At 41.8% G+C, this 22,490-nt stretch overlaps 2 protein-coding genes across 3 annotated transcripts in view; one reads left to right on the plus strand and one right to left on the minus strand.

The window, feature by feature from the left end:
- dpr11 (defective proboscis extension response 11) overlaps nucleotides 1–22,490 on the minus strand; it is an 80,056-nt gene that overhangs the window by 54,633 nt on the left and 2,933 nt on the right. The window lies entirely within an intron of this gene.
- Nucleotides 10,661–12,218, plus strand: LOC108057678 (uncharacterized). Its single transcript, XM_017142071.3, has 3 exons — nucleotides 10,661–10,804; nucleotides 10,951–10,965; nucleotides 11,027–12,218. Exons 1-3 carry the CDS (start codon nucleotides 10,797–10,799, stop codon nucleotides 11,967–11,969), a joined length of 966 nt encoding a protein of 321 aa, XP_016997560.2. The 5' UTR covers nucleotides 10,661–10,796; the 3' UTR covers nucleotides 11,970–12,218.

Below are 22,490 nucleotides of genomic sequence, written 5' to 3' on the forward strand. Positions count from 1 at the left end.
CATTCCCCGAACAAGCTCAGCGATCAGCGGGAATAATCAAAATTATAAATATGGACCAGAAGCGAAAAGTTCAAGAATTTGCTCCTCCAGTTTCTTGCACAGTTCCAAAGGTCTTGGCTCGTGGCATCTAAGATGGCCATCCATAAATCAGTTTTCACACACACACACGACTGCCATAAACTTTGATCTGTTAATAAATTGCCTGCACTTAATCATCCCAGGTAGGAAGAAAGTTTCAGTAGGTATATAAACTCGTACATAAGTTGGAAAAATATCTGCCTCATTTATTCATATGCCAATCTGGGAGAAACTTAAGCAAACAGTCGGTTCCAAGAGTTATTACTGCCGACTTGGTAAAAATTTAATTTATTGCTCATACGCCGCGTGGGCCCGCTGAGTGTCCCCTGTGTTTTTAAAGTGGATCCCCGCTTGTTTTTGGCCAACTCACGGACATGGACACGGACACCAAGGCCCAAACGCAATTAACACACACTAGCACAAGCCACTTAGCGAAGTGTGGGTGAAAGCTAATCGCTTCAGCGGCCAAAATGCCAAACCCCAGTGCGCCTGGCCCATTTGCGATCCAGGCTGCGTTCAGGCCGAAATCGGGTAAACTAATCAATGAAAGTGCATTTGTTCTTGGCGGCTGCATTAAATGTAATGCCAGGTTCTGGCCCGCAAAATTTACACCCGCCTGCGCATTACTTTGCTCATTTGTGTGCGTAACCTGCACGGCGAACTGCCATCCTGGCATCCCTTGTTTGCCCAGATGCAACTAAGCTTTATTTGCCTGTTTACCCTCGGATGGCAAATAGAGATCAAGTCAACGGCAGCAACAATGGCAGTGGCAACTCCAATGGCTCGTTAAGCCAATAGCAACGACAATGTGTGCTGATGCAGCAAATTTTCGCATTAATAAATCTTTTGTTTGCCAATAAATTTCTAAACAGCAAACGTCTCTCTTTCTCGTAGCTCAGTTCGCAGTTTGTTTATTCATTTGTTTGCCTGCCGTCCTGCAGAATTTTGCTTCCGTCACCCGAAATACAGGTAAACATTGCCCATATATGTACATATGTAGTTCCTGTGAGCTCCAATATTAAGTAGAACTTAAGTTCAGGGCTTTAGCGCACTTCTAATCAGTCAATTCCCTGGACATTCCAATTACCTCAATCGAGTTACTATGGGAAAATAGTCTTCTTGTGTTTCGGGAAAATTTGAATATCTGTGCGGCGAGCCTCTAGTGTCCCTAATTGCCACATGCGAGAGCAACAGGATATTTACATGCAAATCAACCTAGAAACGCACTTCAAGGGAATATCCAGGTGGGGGAAAAAGTTCAATCATGTAAATGGTTCGTCAACCAAATTGGGGCGGCTAGGGTAAATCACAACATACGCCAGCACTTTTGGGGAGGATGAGGGAACTGGGGTCCATCTAAATAACTACGTTTGTCCTTGACCTCAGGTGGAGGACATGTGTCAACCGACTCACAGAACACGTGCAATTCCGGCCTAGACAAACTCCGAAAAAAACCCGACAGCTTGATTTGTATTAAAGGTGAAAGTGAAGGCTGGTCGTACTTGTTATTGGCATATGAAATATTTATTATACGTTGACCTTTTCTAATGACGTATATCTGTAATACGGCATAGCTGCTGACATGTCTTATTCAAATATATCAGTACTCAAGGATTGTTGCTTCATAATAATACTGATTGGAGGATTAAAATAACACATATCTGTATTATGTATTACAAATACACGACTTAAATAAAAATATCCTTTGAAAATAATATTTTAAAAGTCTTGGAATTCCATTTTCTTCTTCTTTAATACGTTAAAATACATCAAATAATTAAAAGTATATTTTCCAGTACTAGTTTATTTTATCTAATTTATTTTGAATTATTTTAATGCCAAATATCACATAATAATGTTTTATTTTTCAGTTATATCGCTTATGCAGAGGTAATGCCTTGTCGATCCTGATTTGCTGTGAGAGGGAATCAAATCAATTGGCCAGCCAGGGGCTGAAACAAATCCCAATCGAAATTTGTGTCAATTTAGTGAACGTGAAATTGTGCGTTTATATTTGTGTATGCATATTTGTATCTTTACGCAAGCCGTTGAGTGTGGGTTTCATTTCGTCATTGTGTGTGCTTAGTCACATATATATTTTTGAATATTTCATGACGCAACCGAACGCGTTGTCATTGCTGTTTAGCCCTCGTCACTGGCGCCCCAACCCAACCCCTTTTCGTTTGCAACCCTAACCCAATAAGTTTTGGGGCACTTTGTTGTAGAAAATAAAAGTTTAGCTTTTCACACGTGCGCCGGCCGACTCTTTTTTTCTGCGTCCCAGCTGTCAACTCTTTACACAAATTATTAAAACATTTTCCCACGAGTGTCAACACTTTCGGCGGTCGTCATTTTGGGCCGCCAGGGAGTCGCCGGATAGACAAGGGGCGTGGCAAGTTGGGGGCGGTGGGACTGGCAGGGCACTCTCAACCCCATAACTGGCTGAACCGCAATGAGACCTCTTTAATATTTAAGGCAAGTTGAAAAATGCAAAAGACAAAGGGATCAGCTTTGCGCTGGGCGCAAAGTTCAACCGTTTCGCGGTTAAGTGTGACAATATTTTATGGCAAGTGTTAAGGGTGCTCCAGGGGTGGCTAAATCTCTTCCGCCGATGGAATGTATATGGCCCGGATTAACCGGGGAGAGTGTAATAAAAGTTAAAGACAAGCAACCGACTGCCGACTGCCGACTAGCGACTCCCGAATCCCGAAAAGGGGCAGTGTGTGGCAGTTCGTGTGTATTTAGGTCGCTCCTGGGGGCAGACGGCTTCATTAAGATAAACCAATAGCTGCTAAATTGTTAACATTAGGCATACATAATGAATTACGGCACGAGGTCTCCTGAAAATTTAAGTAAGCTACCCACGAAAGAGGAGCTGCGAGTACAAGGACCACGGCCCGGAGGTCCTGGTGGGCCCGGTTATCTATGAGCTCGTGGGGCGCTTTTGGGCGGGTTCCTTGTCTGCTGTTTAGTCATTCGTTTCGCTTGTTAACAATTTCTTTGAACCAGACAGGCGACAGCAGCGAAGACTTAGGCATTTCACTCAGCTGCACCTTTTCGCCTGTCGCCCGGTTGAAGGTTGAAGGCTGAGTGGTGGGGATGCGGATGACTGGCAGATTCCCTCTGCCTTCGCAGCTGGGTATTCATAATTTAATGCCAACTTACACGACACTTGGCGTCATTTCGCATCGTTTAGCTCAATTTTCGAAGCGCTTGCACAAACAGGTTTTTAATGAATTTGTCTCGCTTTATCAGGCTGTCTTCCTTTTTCACCTCATTTTGGATATGGCAATTTTGGCCATTACTTATCGTTTTACTTGGCTTGGAACTTCCAAATTGGAAGCATTTATGCTGCCAGGTGTAGTTGGAAGAAATGTTAATTTCAATAAATGGGTCATAACTAAAATGTTTATTTTTGAATCCCTTGTTATTATAGATTAATTAGTAGAGCTTGAAAGAATATTGACAGTTTGCTATTTTTCGATAATTAAAAGGAGTTTTCCCTTGAAAACATCGATATTATCGTATCGATAGTGTGAAAATATCGAAAATGTCAATAATTAAATAAACGTAAGTAACTAGTTAAAATAAATTTTTAGTTTTGTTAAAAATGTAAAAAATGTTTCAACGACGCAGGGTTCTCAGGGAGGACACAATAAAATATGGAAGTCTTCAGTAATTTATTTCCTATTTGAAGCTAAATCAAGACCCACGGAAGGAAGTTGCCTTAAGTTGAAAAGGGAAAACCTCAGGAATCTGGCGGAAGTGACAACGACGAAAGGTTGCATCTCCCATTTCTTGCGGTGTAAGCGTCTTGGGCTTCTCCTTGTTTTGTTGTCGCATGTTCATTTGCAGTTTTCGGTTTCCCTTGTCTGGGCCGCCTTCAACTTTGCCTCCTTGTGGCCTCCAGAGGTCATGTGCCTTCCCTCCGCCCCGCCCCGCCCCCTCCCACCCCCTTTCGCTTTCACTTTGTCTCCGCTTAGACAATTTGTGGGGTTTGGCCCCGGGCACCCGCTTTTCCATCCGCTTTCCCCCCACCGCCTTCCGTCCTTCCTTTGGCCGGGCAGCTCTGCTGTTTTGCTGCCTGACTTTTTACATAATTTTGTCGCTCGACTGGCTTTGTCCTCCTTTCGACTGGCCGCCCACTTTCGCCGCCCCAAAACCCACTGTCATCCTGTTTGTGTTATCCTATGTGTTATTTTCATTGTTGTTGGCGGCATTCTGTGAATTCGTTGTGGCCATTTCAGCTTGTAATTCACTTAAAACCGCACACAATGACAAAATGTAGCATTTGTTTCTGCCTCAACATCCCTGCGAGCCAAAAACAGAGGCTTTAAATTATGTTATTAAATTTGTTTACCAAGGAATTTGGAGGCCCCCGCCCCCAAAGCCCTGACTCAAGTTTGATAAAGTTTGGCTCCGCCGGCACTTGACGCACCGAATCCAAAGGAGTCCCCGGCATAGTTCTGTCCCATTTTAATTAAAGCCAAGTTTCCAGTAAGTCCCCGGCCTAATCGAATTGGCAAGTTGAAGAGGGGCTCTTGCCGAGACGATAATACCTTAATCCACCCCGAAATCCCGAGCACGCGTTCCGGTGGCGATGATTTCGCTTGATTGCTTCGATTGTTCGCAATTTGCCTCGGCTCTTCGCGACTAAGTGCTCCTAAAAACTTGGAACTGGGAACGCGACTCGGCTGAAATGGAATGGCATGGAAAAATAACATGGAAACTCACGGCTCACGGCTCGGTTGAACTTTAATTGGCGGGAGCCGCGAGCTGCGAGCCCGAAAAATGTCTCATTTTTGCGCGACATGAAAGCGTCACATTATTTAATAAAAACTTGCTCCTTCTGCCTACTGGGAACAATGCCTGTGCGCAGAATGGCGAATATAGGACGGCTCCGAAACGAGGCTCGGGGCGCTATTAAATATTGACGCGCCACACAAAGGCGGCTAAATGCCACAAAAGAACTCATAATGGCGACTTTGTGCCACTCTAATGCCATTTTATGTGCTTTATTAAGGCCCAGAAGTGGGGAGGAGTGAAGAGGAGTGCCACGGAGACATTCATTTAAGGCGATTCCCCAAGTTGTACAACATCAAACGCAAATTTGTGTCAGGTGAAGCATTAAAATTACCAATTACCGCACAATACCAACTCATTTGGCCACAAAGAAGGCATTAACTACGGCCAAAAGGCGATACTACACTGGGCTTAGGAAATCTCAATTAGGATTAGGCAAACTAGTTATTTCAATTATGCGGAGTCGATTGCGGAAAGTCGGCCTAATCAAGCTGAAGTGGCTAAAAATGTACGTATATTTTGGAAGGAAAATGAACAAGGGAAACACCGAAAGCCTTGCAAGATGATTTTTAGATTATTAATAACCATATTTCAGCGACTAAGCATAGATGGCGATGCTCTTTAAAATTGGCCAAAAAGGTAAATTCCCATAAGTCTCCTATATTTTCGTATCTAAAGCTGAATAAAAATGGACTATAAAACAGGCGAAAAAGCGTCAAGAAAAGCCAACTTTATGACTCACTCTAGCCCCAACTCCCCACTCACCACTTCCCCTTCAGCACCTCCACCCCAAACTTCAACCCCACAGAAAGTTTCTCGGCGACCCCAGCATCCCGGGGCAGGACTATAGATACGGATGTATGGACATTATGGTGCGCACGGTCAATTTATTACGTTCGCGCTTTAGCCGCCCATGCATGGCTGCACATTAAAAAGCAGATTTAATTAACTTTGGCCAAACTTTTATTAATATTGAACGCGTTTATGGTGGGCGGTGGCTGGGGGGCGGGCCCAGCTGATGAAGCCCCACCATTCGGCACCCGATGGGAAAAAAGGAAAAGGGCGTTAAATGCGCTAAGCAAGTTTAAGCCGTAATAATAAAAAGTAGCGCACAAGAAAATAAATAAATAAAAGACATACCATCAGCACGCATTACGTACACAATTTACTTTATTGCATAAACTGATTATAGTTTTAATGCCGCACAGGGCGAGACTGGGAAAAGCCGGGCCACAGGGCTGGGAAAAGGGGGGAAATCCGGGGCGGGCGGGAGCGTAGACGGAGACGTTCGACATTCAGGCTGGCGGGCAGAAAAACTTTAATATCCTGACGTTATTATCATTATTAAACTGTGAATGGCATAATAAACGAACAGGGTAACCACAGCGAGTCGCGCACAGCGCGCATTCCCAAGTTTCTTCAAGTACGATGGACTGAAAGAGCGAAAAGTGTAGGGAATTCGGAGGAGAATTTAAAAAAATATTATTCTGAAGACTTTTTTTTTTTTAATTTTTTACCAAATAAAAATTGATATTGTAATAAGAAACTTATCAAGGTTTATGATAATTAAATGTAAGAACTGATATATTAGGAACCTACAAAAAACATAAAGTATAAACATTTTATTTCATTAGAATTAAATAAGTTCAATAACATTTTCCACTTTTTTTTCCATAACTCAGTTTTAGAATTCTGCAGAATTTTCTACGGTGCGTTAAGAGTAGCTGCAAAATGTTGTGTTTACCGTCAACATCCGGCTGAAGTGCACCAGCTCTGGGCCAAAAGACAATACGCCCCGTTATCGATGTGCGGCTTGAAGTTATGGCTGCGTAATAATCTATTGAGATGCGTTTTATTGCGCATACGCCGCGTACGCCAGCCAAAGCAGTCGGCTGCGGAGTCGTAAGCACTACCATGGCCCTGAGCTGCACTTAAGATCCACATGCAATGCATTAAGAGCCCCTATGGCTTTCGCTCGATGGCGAAAAGATTTGGGCCGGGCTGCAGAGTGCCGGGCCAGGCGAATGGAAGCGGAAAACTGTTGCTAATTTCGAATTGCAGACCGGATTGGAAAGTCTGAGCTGCCGGCGGTGAAGGCAACATTCGGCCACAATTCCTTCGGCATTGATTCCGCTTCGCAGCTCATTTCGTACAGCCAACGGTCACTAATTAGTCGTTAATGATGCATTTCCCCAGATTGCATGTCTCGATTATTTCGTTTCACTTCGTTTGGCTTGGGTTACCCACAGAGCACGCACATGCCTTCCGAGTTAATCTTGTATCTGGAATCCCGGCAGACACGCAATATTGAAGCCCTGCGGAAAGTCAACAGCGAACGGCGGATAAAAAATCTTCTTACTCACGCCATGAGTCGGAGTTTTCCCGCTCCGTGATTCCTTTATCCTTATTTACCTGTAAGGAGATAACAGCAACGGGCGCTACGGAACGAAGAGGGGGTAAAAATTTGTATTTGGCATTTCAATTTGCTTTGCATATAATTATTATTGTATTACGCATACACCCCAAGGGCTACGCACTCACTCTCGCACACAGGGAATTATTCCGGCTGGCATGCATGATACAACTTTCCCAACTTCAGCCACCGGATTTCCATGTGAGTACACAGGAAAAAATTTGCATAAATCCAGGCAAAATATTTGCATTGCTCAGCCACCCGCTCCCTGCTTTTCAGCAGCATTTAAGCCATTAATTTGCATTCATGGAATATTGCCCAATCCTGATTTTAATTTCCAACTGAAAATATGTATCCTCAAGCATTCGGCAGATGGGCAGAAGTTTCCTTAGAATTTTTAGCTGCTCTCCGTTTGCATTGCTTAAGCCAAAAGCTGGTGGTAAAGCCACATTTTTTCCTCGTTCAAGTGGCTCGTGCGGGCTTTAAATTTAAAAATATATCGGTGGAAAAACTCATCAATTCGTGGAAAATTTATTGCGCGTCATTTCTGATTATTCACCGAGAATTCCCGCCTGACCGAGGAAATTGACATCTGGACTTGGCTGTCATTAATTTGCTTCGTTAATGTGAAAGCAAACAATGTGAAAATGGCGCGGAGTCATTATTTTACATTGTAATTAAAATTATGCCACTCCACACACAAGTATTCTCGATAATGCTTATGCAGGACTCAATTTGTTGTTACATAATTACAAGAAATAACACCGCGGGCCATTATGAGTGCAAACAAAGGCCACAATTAAAATCGTTAATGCTGCCGTTAAAAAGTACAAAGTCAATGGGATTTGCACTAAAATCACTCCCACTAATTAACGCAGCCCCCTCTCCAACGCCTGCATTATCCCGAAGATATTATCTGGCTGTCATTCACTTGGAAATTCGGCTCACTCCACCACCACCCACACCCCCACCCTCATTCCATTTAGAAGCTACAAATGTATGTTTTACCGGTATCTTTGCCCAGCATCTATGCACCTGGCCGTAAAACTCATTCGTTGCTCAGTGAACACCGAGCTAATTGATTACAACAAATTCAATTCGTGTTTAATTAAATTAAAATTTTGATTTTATCACAACTCTGCCCCGCAGCATATGTTAATGCCCGGGGGACTGTGGCCGGCCTTAAATGGATATTTGTAAATTTAAATGGAATTCCAGCCAGAAAAGCCGGAAGTGAAGCGGCAGGCTGTGCGCAATTACCCCACCTAATTAATGATCTGCCGGGCCGCAAGTACGTGCTTGATTAAAATTTGTGTGTAGCTAACGCATTAATTAAAGTTTCATAAGAAGGAGAAAACGAATCGAAAAACGGAAAAAAGAAGGCGAAACAAGGACTCCTATTTAAATATTTATTCCACTCATTTGTATTGTGGAAGATGGAAGAGAGGCCCCGAGACCTGGAGACAGAAATTACCTTTAGCACACAAATTGCATTTGCGTGTCAACCGCAGTGCGTCAAAGGGGGCGGGAATGTCCTGGGGCGGCCTCAAGTTTGAATGTGTGAGCGAGTGAGAGAGTGAGTGAGTGTGTCTCTGGAACATGCGAAGCGTGCGTAAGTCGGCAACATGTAAACGCGTATTAATTAAGCCAAAACAAAGCGCCGCCGCTCAAGAACCAGACGAAATGCGAAGACGATGAGGACGAGGACGACGAGGACATGCAAAAGGAGTGGCACATGGCAGGGGGCGTGGCAAGTCAAGAGCTTGTTCACTGCCATTTCCCCCTGTCAAGGCCTCAATGTGTCCGTAGAAAATGGAAATGTCCTTATAATACGCCAGACGTGGTACATTTAATTTCTTTTTTGTGTGTGCGGCTTTCTTTGACTGATTCTTTTGATTCCATTTATACATTTTAATTACACAACCATCTCACATATTACTCGCATATCTCACTGTAGTTAACAGGCGTTTTATTTAAATAGTCCCCTAATGAACCAGTTCTCCCGTCCTCCCCCCGTTTCTCACGTTTTCGTTCTCGGCTGGGGAGCAGGTGAATAGCCCTCGAAGTTGTCGGCCTGCCGGCGACACTTTTCCGGCATTGTCACACCTGTCAGCAGCAGGCGGTCCGAGCTGCCACAAATGTCAGTCCCGCTTTAAATGGACAGTGAAGTGGAGTAAGCTTCAAATATATTTGCATCTGCCACGAATCAATTAGGGTAAAATCCATTTAAACACTCACAAAAATAAAAATTAATTGTAAATAATAATAATACTTGAAATGCTTCATAAAAAAGATAAAAAACCTATTTTAATTTAACAAAGTCTAAAAGATTGTATATGTTTGAAAGAAGAAACTCAGTAGAAACTAATTGGTTCTTATTTTTTTCTAATTTCTAAACAATACTTAAAATTTTACAATCCGACAGTTTCCCTGGCTTTTGATTTCCTTTTCCTTTCTTAAGTTAAATAAATTGGAAATTTCCTAACTATATTTGTAAGTAAACAATTGGCCTGGCTTTTGATCTGACTAACAGTTTTCGTTTGAGTGCATTTAATAGCGCGAAAATGGGCTGTCATGGGGCTCCAATTCAATTTTCGTGCCCACTTTAATTGCAATTCGTGTTAATTTGGCCGGCGAAACTTGGGTTAACAACCACTTGAGGCGGCCAGCTGCCACTTCATCGGTCATTATGGTCAGCCATAAACAAATCAGCAAACAAAGTGGCCGCCACCTGCCGCCTTTCGATGGCCACGTCGCCACTTTGCACACCCACTTTTCGCACAAATTGCACGTTGGGCGCCACGAAAAGTTGCGACCCCAAGGAAAAGGGAGCGGAAGAGCCGGAAAACCCAAGCGAAGAAAGCGAAGGGAAACAAAGAAGAGAGCGAAAAGAAAATCATTCATTATCATGTCACGTCAATCGAAAAACAATCTAATGACTGCACATGATTTCTATCTCGAATTGGTCGGACAGGAGGCTGGAAAAGGGGGAAAGGAGGAGAGCAAGCCGGAAAATCGGCCCACATACGCAGCCGGCTTACTCACACATGCCCACAGAAGTGGTTGAAAAGTTTGCGGCCAAACGTTTATTATGCATTAGCCATGCTTAAACGGTTAAATCAACTGTAAATCTCTCTGCCCACAATAAGGTCGTTGGGGTGGCCTTCGATGGGCGGTCAACTGCACAAGTCAAGTGTGAAATGTGTGTGGATGAGTGTGATTTGATAAATCACTGCGATACTGGGCTCGTGGGTGTGGGGCTTATCGGAAACTTAGATACCATAGCATAGGCTTTTCCAGTTGATTAGGGAGTTAGAGTTTCTCAGGTTTGAGTTTCAATTTCAAGATTTTAAAATTTTGCAGGATTACAACTGATATCTGGCACAAGAAGTAGATAACTAGCACCATCTAAAAAAATCCTAATAGACTTTCCGAGTAAAGTCAACTAAGTCAGCATAAATTATTCAGTTCAGTGTAGTTTCTTATATTTTAAATTGCCATTATGTACAAGTAAGTATTTATCATTTGATAAGTTATTATCGTGGGTGACACATAAATTATTTCCAACCGAAATCCAACCGAGATTAGTGTGACACCCCCCTATAAGTTTTTATTAATTTTATCATCCCTAATTGTGTTTATTTTTTAAATTTCAGCCGTAGAGCCACCACGTAAGTATCGTTCGTTAGTCGTTCCGTCTCAAGTATTTCCACATTTTCCTCCACTAAGCAGTAGCATCCTTGAAGAGGCGGTAAAATATGTTTATCAGTATCCTCTGTTGCCGGTTCCACTGATCGATTATGGCTTCATCTACAATCTGGTGTGCAAGAAACCCCGGGATGTCAGTCTGCCGTTGATCCTCGAAGTGCCAACGGAGTGTAAGTCCAAGTCCAGTGCCTCTGAGAAGCCAAAGAAGGTAGCCCGACTCTCATATCATTCACGATCGAGCTCAATGAGTGATAAGGAGTCGGAACCGGAAGTGGAGATCAAATACCGCTGGAACTCGCCCCGCCTGATGATCCTCTGCGAGGACGGGGATATCAATTGTGCCTTGCACTATCTGATTGAATCCCTTCAGGATCCGTTTTCCTGCAATGCAGTGGCAACTCTCTTCTTGCAGGAATCTATTCTGGAGGAGTTTGTAGATCGAATGAAAGATCGTTTGGAACCACTGAGTTCGGATATCTCCGGGCATCCTGTTTATGTTAAAACGGTGGAGAGACTGCAGCAACTGCAGGCTAAAACTATAGTGGGAAATCCCAAGACGGTTCCCGAGAATGCGAGTCCCATTCTGGTCTACGATCTGTGCCATCGCTACTTGGCTGACGGGCCCACCGGTGTAATAACCGTGCACACTTTCAGGACCATGAAGGAGGCCGTTGATCTGCAGGCCAAGGAACCACTTCCCTTCACCTCCGTCTGCATTTGGAACGAGAAGCTGGGAGCCGCCTACGAACTGGTGGCCCGATTCAGGCCCCTGATCTTCCTGCTCAACTGCTACTACGTGGACCTGGATCAAATCAGCCTGTCATACATATGCAACTTTAACTCCGCCAAGATCGTAGACGGCTACCACTACGAGTCGCTGACCTTCAAGGAAAAGCGCAAAATCGTTGTGCATCCCGTTGGCACCATCTGGGGAAAGCTGGCCCGGGAGGGCCACATTCAGTACTGATCTCTCCCAGCGGGGTCACACCTGGTCACAGCCTTTCGGCTGGTGGGTAATTTAAATTACTAGTCATCGATCGGGGTCACTGACTAATTGACTTTCCGGCTGGGCAACTGCCCACCGCCAGGAGCTTTGGTCTATAATTTTCTGGGGAAACTGGGAAAACTCAACAGGCCTCTTCCCCGGGGATAATCAATGGAAATTGTGAGCGACTTTGTATTGTGAAATTAAAAATTCCTTCTGCGAAGTAATTCACCTAACGTGCCAATAATTTCAAAAATTTACTTTGCCCCACCGCCACTTCCCCTAATTTCCCCGCTCCCAACGAGCGCACAACAAAGGCAACAAAGGAAGTTCGTGTTGGCAACAAAATGTTGAGGCTGCCAGGTGAGCGGGTGGTGGGTGGTGGTGGGCTGAGGTCGGTGGTTGGGTGGCAGGTGGAATTCCGAAAATGCCATAATTACTCCACTTGCTGCCTGCCAAGAGATGGACGTGGAAGGGGGTTGGAGGTAAGGTGGCAAGGAGGGGGCTGGGCGGTCATATTAGTGGCACATTTCGGCTTGTTGGTTGGCCAAATAATACGGGAATGACTTTGGCCAAACGAGGGTTGGGCAACTTTATAATGTACTTCCGTTTGCTTTCATTCACATGGCAGCGGAATATCAAAATATTTGACATTTGCATAAATAACACGGGCAACGGCGGCGATCTCGGGCAAGTTGAAAGGCAAATAAGGCCCATACTTTCGCCCGACCCCCAAACCACACACATATCATGCCTGGAATTGGGCAAATTTTAAAAACCAGCACATGCCGTCGCCGGAGAGCAAGTGGGATGGATGGAATGGAGGGGAAATATGCAGCGCAGGCAGCGAAAACAAAACCGTGGAATTTCTGCCCACCAGAGTCCGGACTCCTGCCTACGGACTCCGCCGACTGGGTGAGTCCGGTGGCTATGGGCAAATAAGATTTGCGTGGAATTCGGCCGAATTCAACCAGCTACGAGGGCCCCTGGTATGGTATGGAATGGTATGGTATAGCATGTCGGCAAAGCACGGCCTGCTCACTAAATAAACAAATTCATAAACAAACAAGTGCGAAAAATATGGGACTTTGCTTAGGCCCCCGTTTAATACCCTGATGGAGCCATCCAAATGAATTGTTCAATATGACAGAAAGTAAGTTGTGGACCGGGCAAAAATATGAAATACGTCAAAGGACAAGTTTTTAGCGGCATAAGCTTTTTTGGCGTTCGGTCATAAAAATGTTAGTTTAACTGGGTAAATTCTTAAACAATGATACATTAAATTATAATAACGATTATAATAACGATAGGGGAATGTAAGTTATAAACATTTTAACTAAAGATTTTTAAAAAGTTGTTAGCAAGAGCTCTGTACATTAAAACACTAAAAAAAGTAATTTAATAAATAGTATAGAATTCTCGTTTCATTCCCTATATAGAGTCCCTAAATGGACAATGCGGGGTATTCAAAATAATTGCTAAAATTTTATTTTTTGAAATATCCAATTAAAAAAAATATATGGTTTTCAACCTTTTTATCCCTCAGTCTTAAGCTAGCACTACCCCACGTTAGGGCATATCGAAACACAACGGAAAAAAGCCGAATGCGGAAAAACCCCAGCGCGAAATGAAGTTTATTTATCCAGCGAATGGGCAAAAATTAGACGCGGCTGCATGCAAATTGGCAATTAGGAAATCCTTTATTTTATGAATTTTTCGCCAGAGTGCCGATTTCATTTTCTTCATGTTGGCTCGTTCGTTCGCTCCGGTTGGGTTTGAAGTGCAAATAAATGACTCCACCTCCGCATCCACATTCACTTCCACTTCCATCTCACGGCGTTGAAGCCCCATTTAGGGCTTTCATTCGGGTGTGTGTGGGGCTCGAGTGGGTGAGGAGTTCCATTTTTCACGCTTTTATTTGGCATTTTATTTTGGTAACGTATTTAATTTCATTGCTGGTTTTTGCCGGTGGTAATTTCGGCCATATGAATGGAAATGAATTCTGTTGAGTGGAGAAGGTTAACTCTGCAACTTGTGATGTATACAATTTAAATGAATTATTATGGGCGAATTCTGAGTGGTGCTTTTATGGGATTATCTTGGTAAACGGTGGCAACTTCCCGCCCAATTGCTGTAATCAGAGATTTAATGAGTTTCCAAGAGGTTCGCTGTTTGTTTCTGCTCAAATATCAAAATAAACCCCCGTATGTCTCGATTTTTCTTATTTTAGCTCCCCCCAAAAGCAATAACAGACTGGCCGGGATCAAATGCGGATATCTCTTGAAAAATAAATCCACAAGCGATAAATTTTGGCGTGCGGAGAACTCTTGAGGTTGGCCTGGAAACCGTTCACTTCACTTCAATTCCATTCGATTTTCGACCGTTGGTAATTGCAAAGGTGAGGGCCACAAAAAAAAAAATATCTGGAAAAACGGCAAAAACAAAACAAAACAAAGAAAAGCCGAAAAACCCATGGAGAGCAGAGTGGAAATCTCAGTTAAGTTGAAAGATTACATCCTGTGTGGAAGGGACGTGGGACGTGGGTCTCAAACCTTAACTAAAAGTCAATTCCCAAATCAGCACAGCCAAATGACTGCGAAAGTAGCTTATTTCAATCGAACGTTTTGCAGGGCTCTGTTTAAATTGTGCAAATCCTTTTATTTTAACGACTTTAAACTTTTCTATTGTCTGCCCGCTTTTCCCACTTCTCTGCTTTCCGTTTGCTCCTTTTTTGGCCCCGATTGTTTGGCATTGTTTCATGCAAGTTTGATTTTCAAATCAACTGCAGGTTGCCTCCACCTTAATCCTGTCCCTTGTCTCCACTTAGTTGCTGTTGCCGTTGCCGTTGCTGTTGTTGTTTCGCCCCATTCAGTTGTCAAAATAAAAACCTGGCAACCTGTTGCTACGGAGGATTACTCGTGCGTTGAAAGCCCCCATCTCGAAAGGCCCGCCCATTCCGGCTCCCCAGCCCCCATACCACGTATAGAGGAAAAGTTTTCGCTTTGATATTTGATTTCTGTGCTGGCCTGCAATGGCAGAAATCACCGAAACGGAAAAAGGTTCAAATTACCGCGAGTTTTTAGCCGTTTTCCGTCGCCAACATTTTCGTCCTTCTGTTTTCCGTTCTGACGTTTTTTCGTTTTTTTCCGTTCTGTGTTGTTTAGTGTTGTGTGCACTTTACTTTTCGGCTTTGACTTTTATGCCATGCTGGTCTAAGTTTCGGCCCAATCAGGACCTGCAAGGACTCTGGGCCACTCTGGTGGTGAAGTGGGGATTGGAAGTTTTGACAAATATGCCGAGCAGCAGAGGCCACTCAGTGAGTTCATACCAATAGGATTACGGTCGGAATATTAGACACATGGAGAAAAAACACACAATAGTTTCTTCATAAGAAAGTTTTACTGAGATATTTGAAAAAGAAGATTGGAATTGATCATTTTAAATATTGTTATCGTGTTGATGGACACTCCAAATAATAATTAATATTTTGTATTATTCAGCTTAAAATTTTATTGTCAATAATTTTACATTGTAAATATTTATATTGTTTTAATAAAAAAATAAACTTAGAAAAACTCTATTTTATCGAAACAAATTTTATCCTGTTTTATTTATATTTGAAAAACCAATATAAATCCCATATCACCGCAAGTGGATCCGCGCATGTATTAGATAGTATCTAAAAACTTTTAAGAAAACAATAAACAACATCTTTTTAATTATTTTTGAAAGAATATATAGTCCTGCATACACTCAAAAGTTATCTAGTAAATGACTCCAAAATGATAACGTCCACGGCGAGACCTTTGACACCGAAAAATACATATGCGCTTGCTCTGATTTAAATATTTTATATTGAGCACAGACAATTTGCTTCGACAATATTCCTTTTTAAAAAGCGTACGCCACTTTAACATCCGTTCAATATCGATTTAATTAATTTGAGAAACGTCGGGGCTGATTAAATATTAACGGAGCTGACGTATTTATGCATGCCGACTGTGGATGTGAGTGCCAGCCCCTTTTGAGGGATCCTGCGGTTGCCTGTATCGCCTGACAGCCATTAGGAATATTGATTTCCATATCGCAACATTAACCGACGTCAGAAGGCAACAAAAAGTCGCATTCCCTAGCTGCAAAAAAGAAAGTACAGACGGGATACAGGATACCAACATTCGCACACTCGCTGGCACACACAGGCAGACTCACACACACATCTAAATGCGCTGACGTAATGTGAAAATTATGCGTTGTAATTTGCGCCATCAGAAGGAAACGGAAAGGCGGAAGACGACGCACTCAAACAAACAGAGGAGGGGAGGGGGAAAAGGACAGGGCGTCGGAAAAAAAAGAAAGGAAAACAAACGTAGAAAAAACACGCAGGATATTCCGAGTAAGAAGAAGAAGGTATAGGCGGGCAAACAGACACATTTACATATGCTTAGCTGTGTGTGTGTATGTATGCAGATGTGGACATGAAAAATTGGAACACTTTAGCAGTCAAAGCTGATTCACAGTTCCTATCTCCCCAGCCCCAAGATTTCCCTGTTGCTGTTGGCCTTGTTGTTTTTTGGCACTTTTTCACCATCGTCCTCTTCATCTCACTTTTTTCGCTTGTGGCCCAAAAGGAAGTTGTAAAAATAAAACATAGCACGTTCACAAGTCCCCAGAAACACCCGATAGAATGCTACGATTAGATGGGTTCCGACCCATGAATACCCGCTATATGGAAAGAGAATGATAAATACCTGCTAAACATAACTGTTGCTTGTTCTTAATTCTCTGTGAAACATAATAGGCGCATTACTTCTATTTAAAATACTTTAAAACTGCCTTGAAGAAAAATGTATTCCGCAAATTTTGTAAATAATCAAGAGTCATTGTTGGATAATAACATTGGATGAGAATACGAAAAAATATATATGCTAACTTTTAATGAAGGTATAAAGTGGTTTTGAAACAGGAGCCAAAAGCCAATTTGTATACACCATTAAACGAATAATATCCTGTAAAAATAAAAATTAATGCCTGTAAATCTATGGTATGCATGAAAACTCTTTTTGAAGCTTGGAAAACCAATGCAAATAGATCGATTCTTGTTTTCCAAGCTTCGTTCCCATGCTACGAAACAGTCACAACAGCGCATCCCCCTGTCCCTCGGAAAACAAAAAGATAGGAGGGAAAACTGGGTAGGGGCCGGCCCGAGGGCAAAGAAAAATAACTACATGAAAATTTGTGGTCGCTAAGGAATGCGGCAAGCGAAAACCAGCGGAGCTGCCGAGGGAGGAGCTCAAATTTGCGGGCACTAAACGTGGCATGTGGCGAACTCAGCATCAGCATCTCAGGATGCCAGCATCCCAACTTCCCCGCTTTCCAGACGAGCTCCATTGGTAACCAACCTGCGTGTGTAAATGCTGCGAAATAAATTTGTGTCGCTTGCAGCGTTGGCAAAAAAGAAATGGAAATAAAAATGTGTAACAACGGCAAGAACAAGCAAAGCCTCATAAATGTTTACACCTTGTCTGGGTGGAAATTCAGGCTCAGGTGGGTGGCATTGGGTGGTGTTTGCCGCACGCACAAAACGTGTCAATGACGCAGGTGGAAGGGGATTGGTGTGAGGTGTAAGGTGGGAGGTGTGAGGTGGGAGTGCGAGTGCCGCTGATAAACGTCGTTCTAATAATGATAATGGCTGACGTTGCATCCTGTTGCACAGTGGAGCGGAAAGGTGCGGCAGCTAAGGAGCTAATGAACTCCATGTGGGGTGCTTTACGACCACACTGAACTCAACTTCCTGTCCTAACCCATTACCTACCTTTCTTTCTTTCAAGTATTATTATTAAACGTATTTTTAAAATTTGCAACTTTTTTTGTTCATTTTGTAACCTAAAATAAAGTCTTTCAAAGATCTTCCGAATTTGTTTTAGTCACTGATTAAATTTTACTCTATTTAATGTAAAAACCCACTGTACCCATATTTTTCCCACACGTTTGAATCATTGTTTTCCCCACCCTAGCGTGTTTTCCGCAACTTTCTGCTATTTTATGCTGTGCAGATACAATGGACAGCGAGAGACATTTAAAATTTTCGTCGAGCTGAGTACATAATTTGTTTAATGGTGATTTATTGTCTGGCTGCTGGCGCCTCGCTCTAACAAATGGCAAAAATTTGCAAATTCTTTTTCTTGCTTTTCGGGTAGGATAAATGTGCATTATTCTTTATGGCCCACATTTATACACTTGGTGTGTGTGTGCCAGATATTCCTTTCACTTGGCCTAGCTTTTTGTGCTTTTTGTGCCACAACTTTGGCTAATTTTTTAAAGTTTTTATTGTTCAGGTTTTCGGTAATGTATCCATTTTAGCATCGCACACTTTGCAACAGTTTTCTGGTTTCATATATTTAATTAAAATAGTTTTTGCTGCCATTTAATGAGCTTAACTAATTTTCAGTTTGGTTCGACAGTTAAATATGTTGCAACTTTTTATGCCCGAGAGAATTGCTGTGGGACGGAGACCTAATGAGCATGGGTAATTAATGTGCAAATTTAAATGACGCATAATTTCCATAATCAGTGCAAAAATGTGGCAAATAGAATTTATGGCTAATCTAAACACTTTTAAGATCGTTTTAAATATTCTCTTTTTTAATACGGATACAGAAACAGTATTTTAAATTTAATTTACAGCCTCTCAAAAAATGTTAGCAACCCTACTCATAATGATGGCTTGGTTCTTGACATGCTAACAAGAAAAACAAATAAATAAATAACGGCACGCATATTGAAATAATGTTGGGGATCTGCGCCGCAATTAAAGTTAAAGCAACAGCTTGAAAATTAATATTCGGTATCGTGGTGTCGGAGCGTACTGGAAATGAAATTAAAATTAAACAATGCGTGACATTTTTTGCAACAAAGCAGAGGCAACGAACGTTCTCGTAGGATGTATGGAACCAACAACCGCACCTCGTTAAAATTGTATGCCAAAATGGCTGCATATGTGTGTGGCCAAAACAAACAGCCAACAAGGAGCCATTTCGAAAAAGTTAAACAAGCAAACATGGCACAAAAATATACCGAAAAAGAAACACAATATAACGAAACAAAGAGAACGAAGGAGAAACCCCGAGGAGAATTAAAAATTCAATTCGGCACAAGCCTTGGGATAAACTTTCTTTTGGATTTTACAACGAGAAAATTAATACGGTGAAATACGATGCATACGTGGAGCGGAAAAAGTAAAAAGTACATCGTGGCTAATTATAACCTTTGAATATGAATATTAATCAATGCCACATATGCCAAACCGCCCAGCCAGCACTAAATGTGTGACAAATGAAATATTTAAATAAATTTCAGACCCACAAACATTTTGACATTTTTCGCACTGACAAAGTGCCGCAAAAAGTTGCAAATTGTGGTTATTGTGGGGACAACACAAAAGCTCCAAAAAGACGAATAATTTCAAACGAAACGAGCGCCCAACTCGATGACTTGCATTGGGGAATGCGTTAAAGTTTTAAATTCAGAATTCAGAAAAAGTTGCTACCCAACATGAGCGTACGGAAAACTTTCGAATCATTATCGTCATGGAGATGATGATGACAAACATCGGGGGACAGCGGGCGGTCGGCCTTTTTTTTAGCATTTGAAACGGAAGTGATTTCATCAAATATTCATATTAACTAATTGGATTTGATGCCAGTTTGCATATTTTGTATGTGTCCTTCGCAGCGGATATTGCCCGTCGAGCTCATCAGGCCGCCCTTCCGTTCGGGACAGTCGTAATTTAATACACACTGTTTATTTTAAATTAAAAATTTATTTACACACATGTCACCAAAGGACGTGCCTATCGAAGCCGAGTGTGTTTTCCGGCGGTTTTCTCCCACGCAATTGCTTACCTAAAAAGAACAGAGATAAATAAAACTATGTTAATGGGAGTGAAAAAGCTTGATTATGTGCATATTTTTATGTTTTCGATATTTTTTCATTTTAATTATAATGAATACTAAAAAAAGCTATAAAGCCCATTCATTTAAAACGAAATTTAAAGTTATGCCAATATCCATTTATTGGGCGATGCACACACACAACCAAATTTAATTGTTAAATTACCCAATATAATAGTTAAATGGTAGGGGAGTGTAGGGTAAGGTGACGAACGATTCGTTTTTTGAATGTAACTTTTGTAACAATCAATATTTTTTAAAAGTGTAAACGCAGAAAGTTGCTTACATCTACTGAGCATATCCCTGTAAAATTCGAAATTCGAAATTCCAATGCAGCTAAATCCCACAGCGTTTGGCGTGAACCCTACTTTTTTTGCACTTTCAAAAGTTGTAGGGTAATGTGACGAACGATTTGTTCTTTAATGTAACTTCTCCAAAAATCAATATTTTTTAAAAGTGTAAAAGCAGAAAGTTGCTTACATTTACTGAGCATATTTCTAAAAAAATTTGGATTCGAAATTTCAACGTAGCCAAATCCCACAGCGTTTGGTGTAAACCATCCTTTTTACAAAAAAAAAAAATACATTTTTTTATATATTATTTACGGAAAGGGTTTTTTCGATACGGAAAAGAAAAAAGTAATAAGATAATACCCAAACTTACAAAAAAAAAAAATGGTCAAAGTGCAAATTTTTATACCCGTTACTCGTAGAGTAAAAGGGTATATTGTATTCGTGCAAAAGTATGTAACAGGGAGAAGGAAGCGTTTCCGACCCCATAAAGTATATATATTCTTGATCAGGATCACTAGCCGAGTCGATCTAGCCATGTCCGTCTGTCCGTCTGTCTGTCCGTCTGTCCGTCTGTCCGTCTGTCTGTCTGTATGAACGCTGAGATCTCAGAAACTATAAAAGCTAGAAGATTGGCATTTTGCATGCAGATTTTAGGAGTTCCTACGCAGCGCAAGTTTGTTTCAAAATGGTGCCACGCCCCCTCTAACGCCCACAATCACTTATATACGATTTTAAAAATTTTAATATTTTGGAAAAGTAAAAATGCAGTTTTATTGTGTTTATTAATACCTATCGAAATGTAGAAGAAATTTTTCAAATCGGACCATTCGTTAAAAAGTTATGCGTGATCAACGTTTTCTATCTCTATCTCCATCTCCCTCGCACTCCCTTTACCTGAGTAACGGGTATCTGATAGTCGGGGCATCCGACTATAACGTTCCCTCTTGTTTTTTAAATTAAATTAAACTGACGTCACTATTAAAAACAACAATAAAACTGCAGCAGTAAATGTAATCTGGTATTATTATATTTTTTTTACAAATAATCAACGATAACAGTTAAAATTCTTGAATAAAAAAAGTTCGTCACAATACCCTACAAAAAGTTCGTCACGATACCCTACAAGGTAGACTTGGAGCAAAAACGGTGTCACTCTCAAACGGCGCAAAAGAAAAAAACGCGAGGTACCAAAAACTGTTGATAAAGATCTCATGTATACGTGCATATATTTGCCTGATTTTATTTTCCACTCATCTTTGCTCTGGCACTGCTGAAACACAAGTAAATTGAATGGGTTTGCTAGTTTGCGCACCACATTTTTAGCGAAAATTACCTCACGAACAAATTACGGGACTTCTTATTAATATTACTGTAAATACATTGTCGACACGATAAGGGGAGACGACTACATTTATTTGGAATTTTTGTCGTGACGTCATATATGAGATTCGACGAGTTCGTCACATTACCCTACTCGTCAAATTACCCTACACTCCCCTACCAAACCACTGAATTATAAAATTGATCAATTAATACTACTGTTTTTGATGGTTGTTTTATATTGTACCTACATTAGGGTGGGTCGATTTGGGACCCCAAAAATCGTATAGGGGGAGCGTAATCTTTAAAGGATTCTAAGCCATATTGGCGAACATACCATAATCAGCCGCTCGAAATGGTGAGTGGAAACTACGAAGAATTAGCCAAACTTTACCAAAACTTTTCATATTTCAAGAAACAGCTCAAAGGCCTGTACTCCTAATCAAACTATTCTACCTTCCACCCTCCTGATTTGACAAACTTACTGGGGGAGACCAACTTAAATTCCAGTCTTTTCATTAGCATTCAAGGCGGGCAACGTTTTCCCGGCAGAAGCGATGAATAAAATAACAAACATGGCGAGCGGCAAAGAAAAATAAACCTTCGAAAGGCGGGTTGGAGAAAACAAGGCGAAAATGTGTCAGTTAAAGTGGCGTATACACAACATGTGGGCGAAAGCAATGAACTCCGCGGAAAAACTTGGCTCAGCTCTTGACTCAACTCTTTTGGGCCAACACTTCGCCCCCCTTCCATTACGTGCACGCGCCAAAAAGGGAAAGAAAACGTGGCAAATATTACAAAATATTAAAAAAACGGGGGAAAAATAAAGAAAACTCTGCTGTGCCAGTAGCAGGAAAAACGAAAAAGGATAAAGTGGGAAAATGGGGGGAGTGCCGAAGAGAAGGGCAGCAAAAGGAGCTACAAAATAGCATAGAAAATTA

This window comes from Drosophila takahashii, chromosome 3R (genome assembly GCF_030179915.1).
Source record: "Drosophila takahashii strain IR98-3 E-12201 chromosome 3R, DtakHiC1v2, whole genome shotgun sequence".
NCBI classification, from domain to species: Eukaryota; Metazoa; Arthropoda; class Insecta; order Diptera; family Drosophilidae; genus Drosophila; species Drosophila takahashii.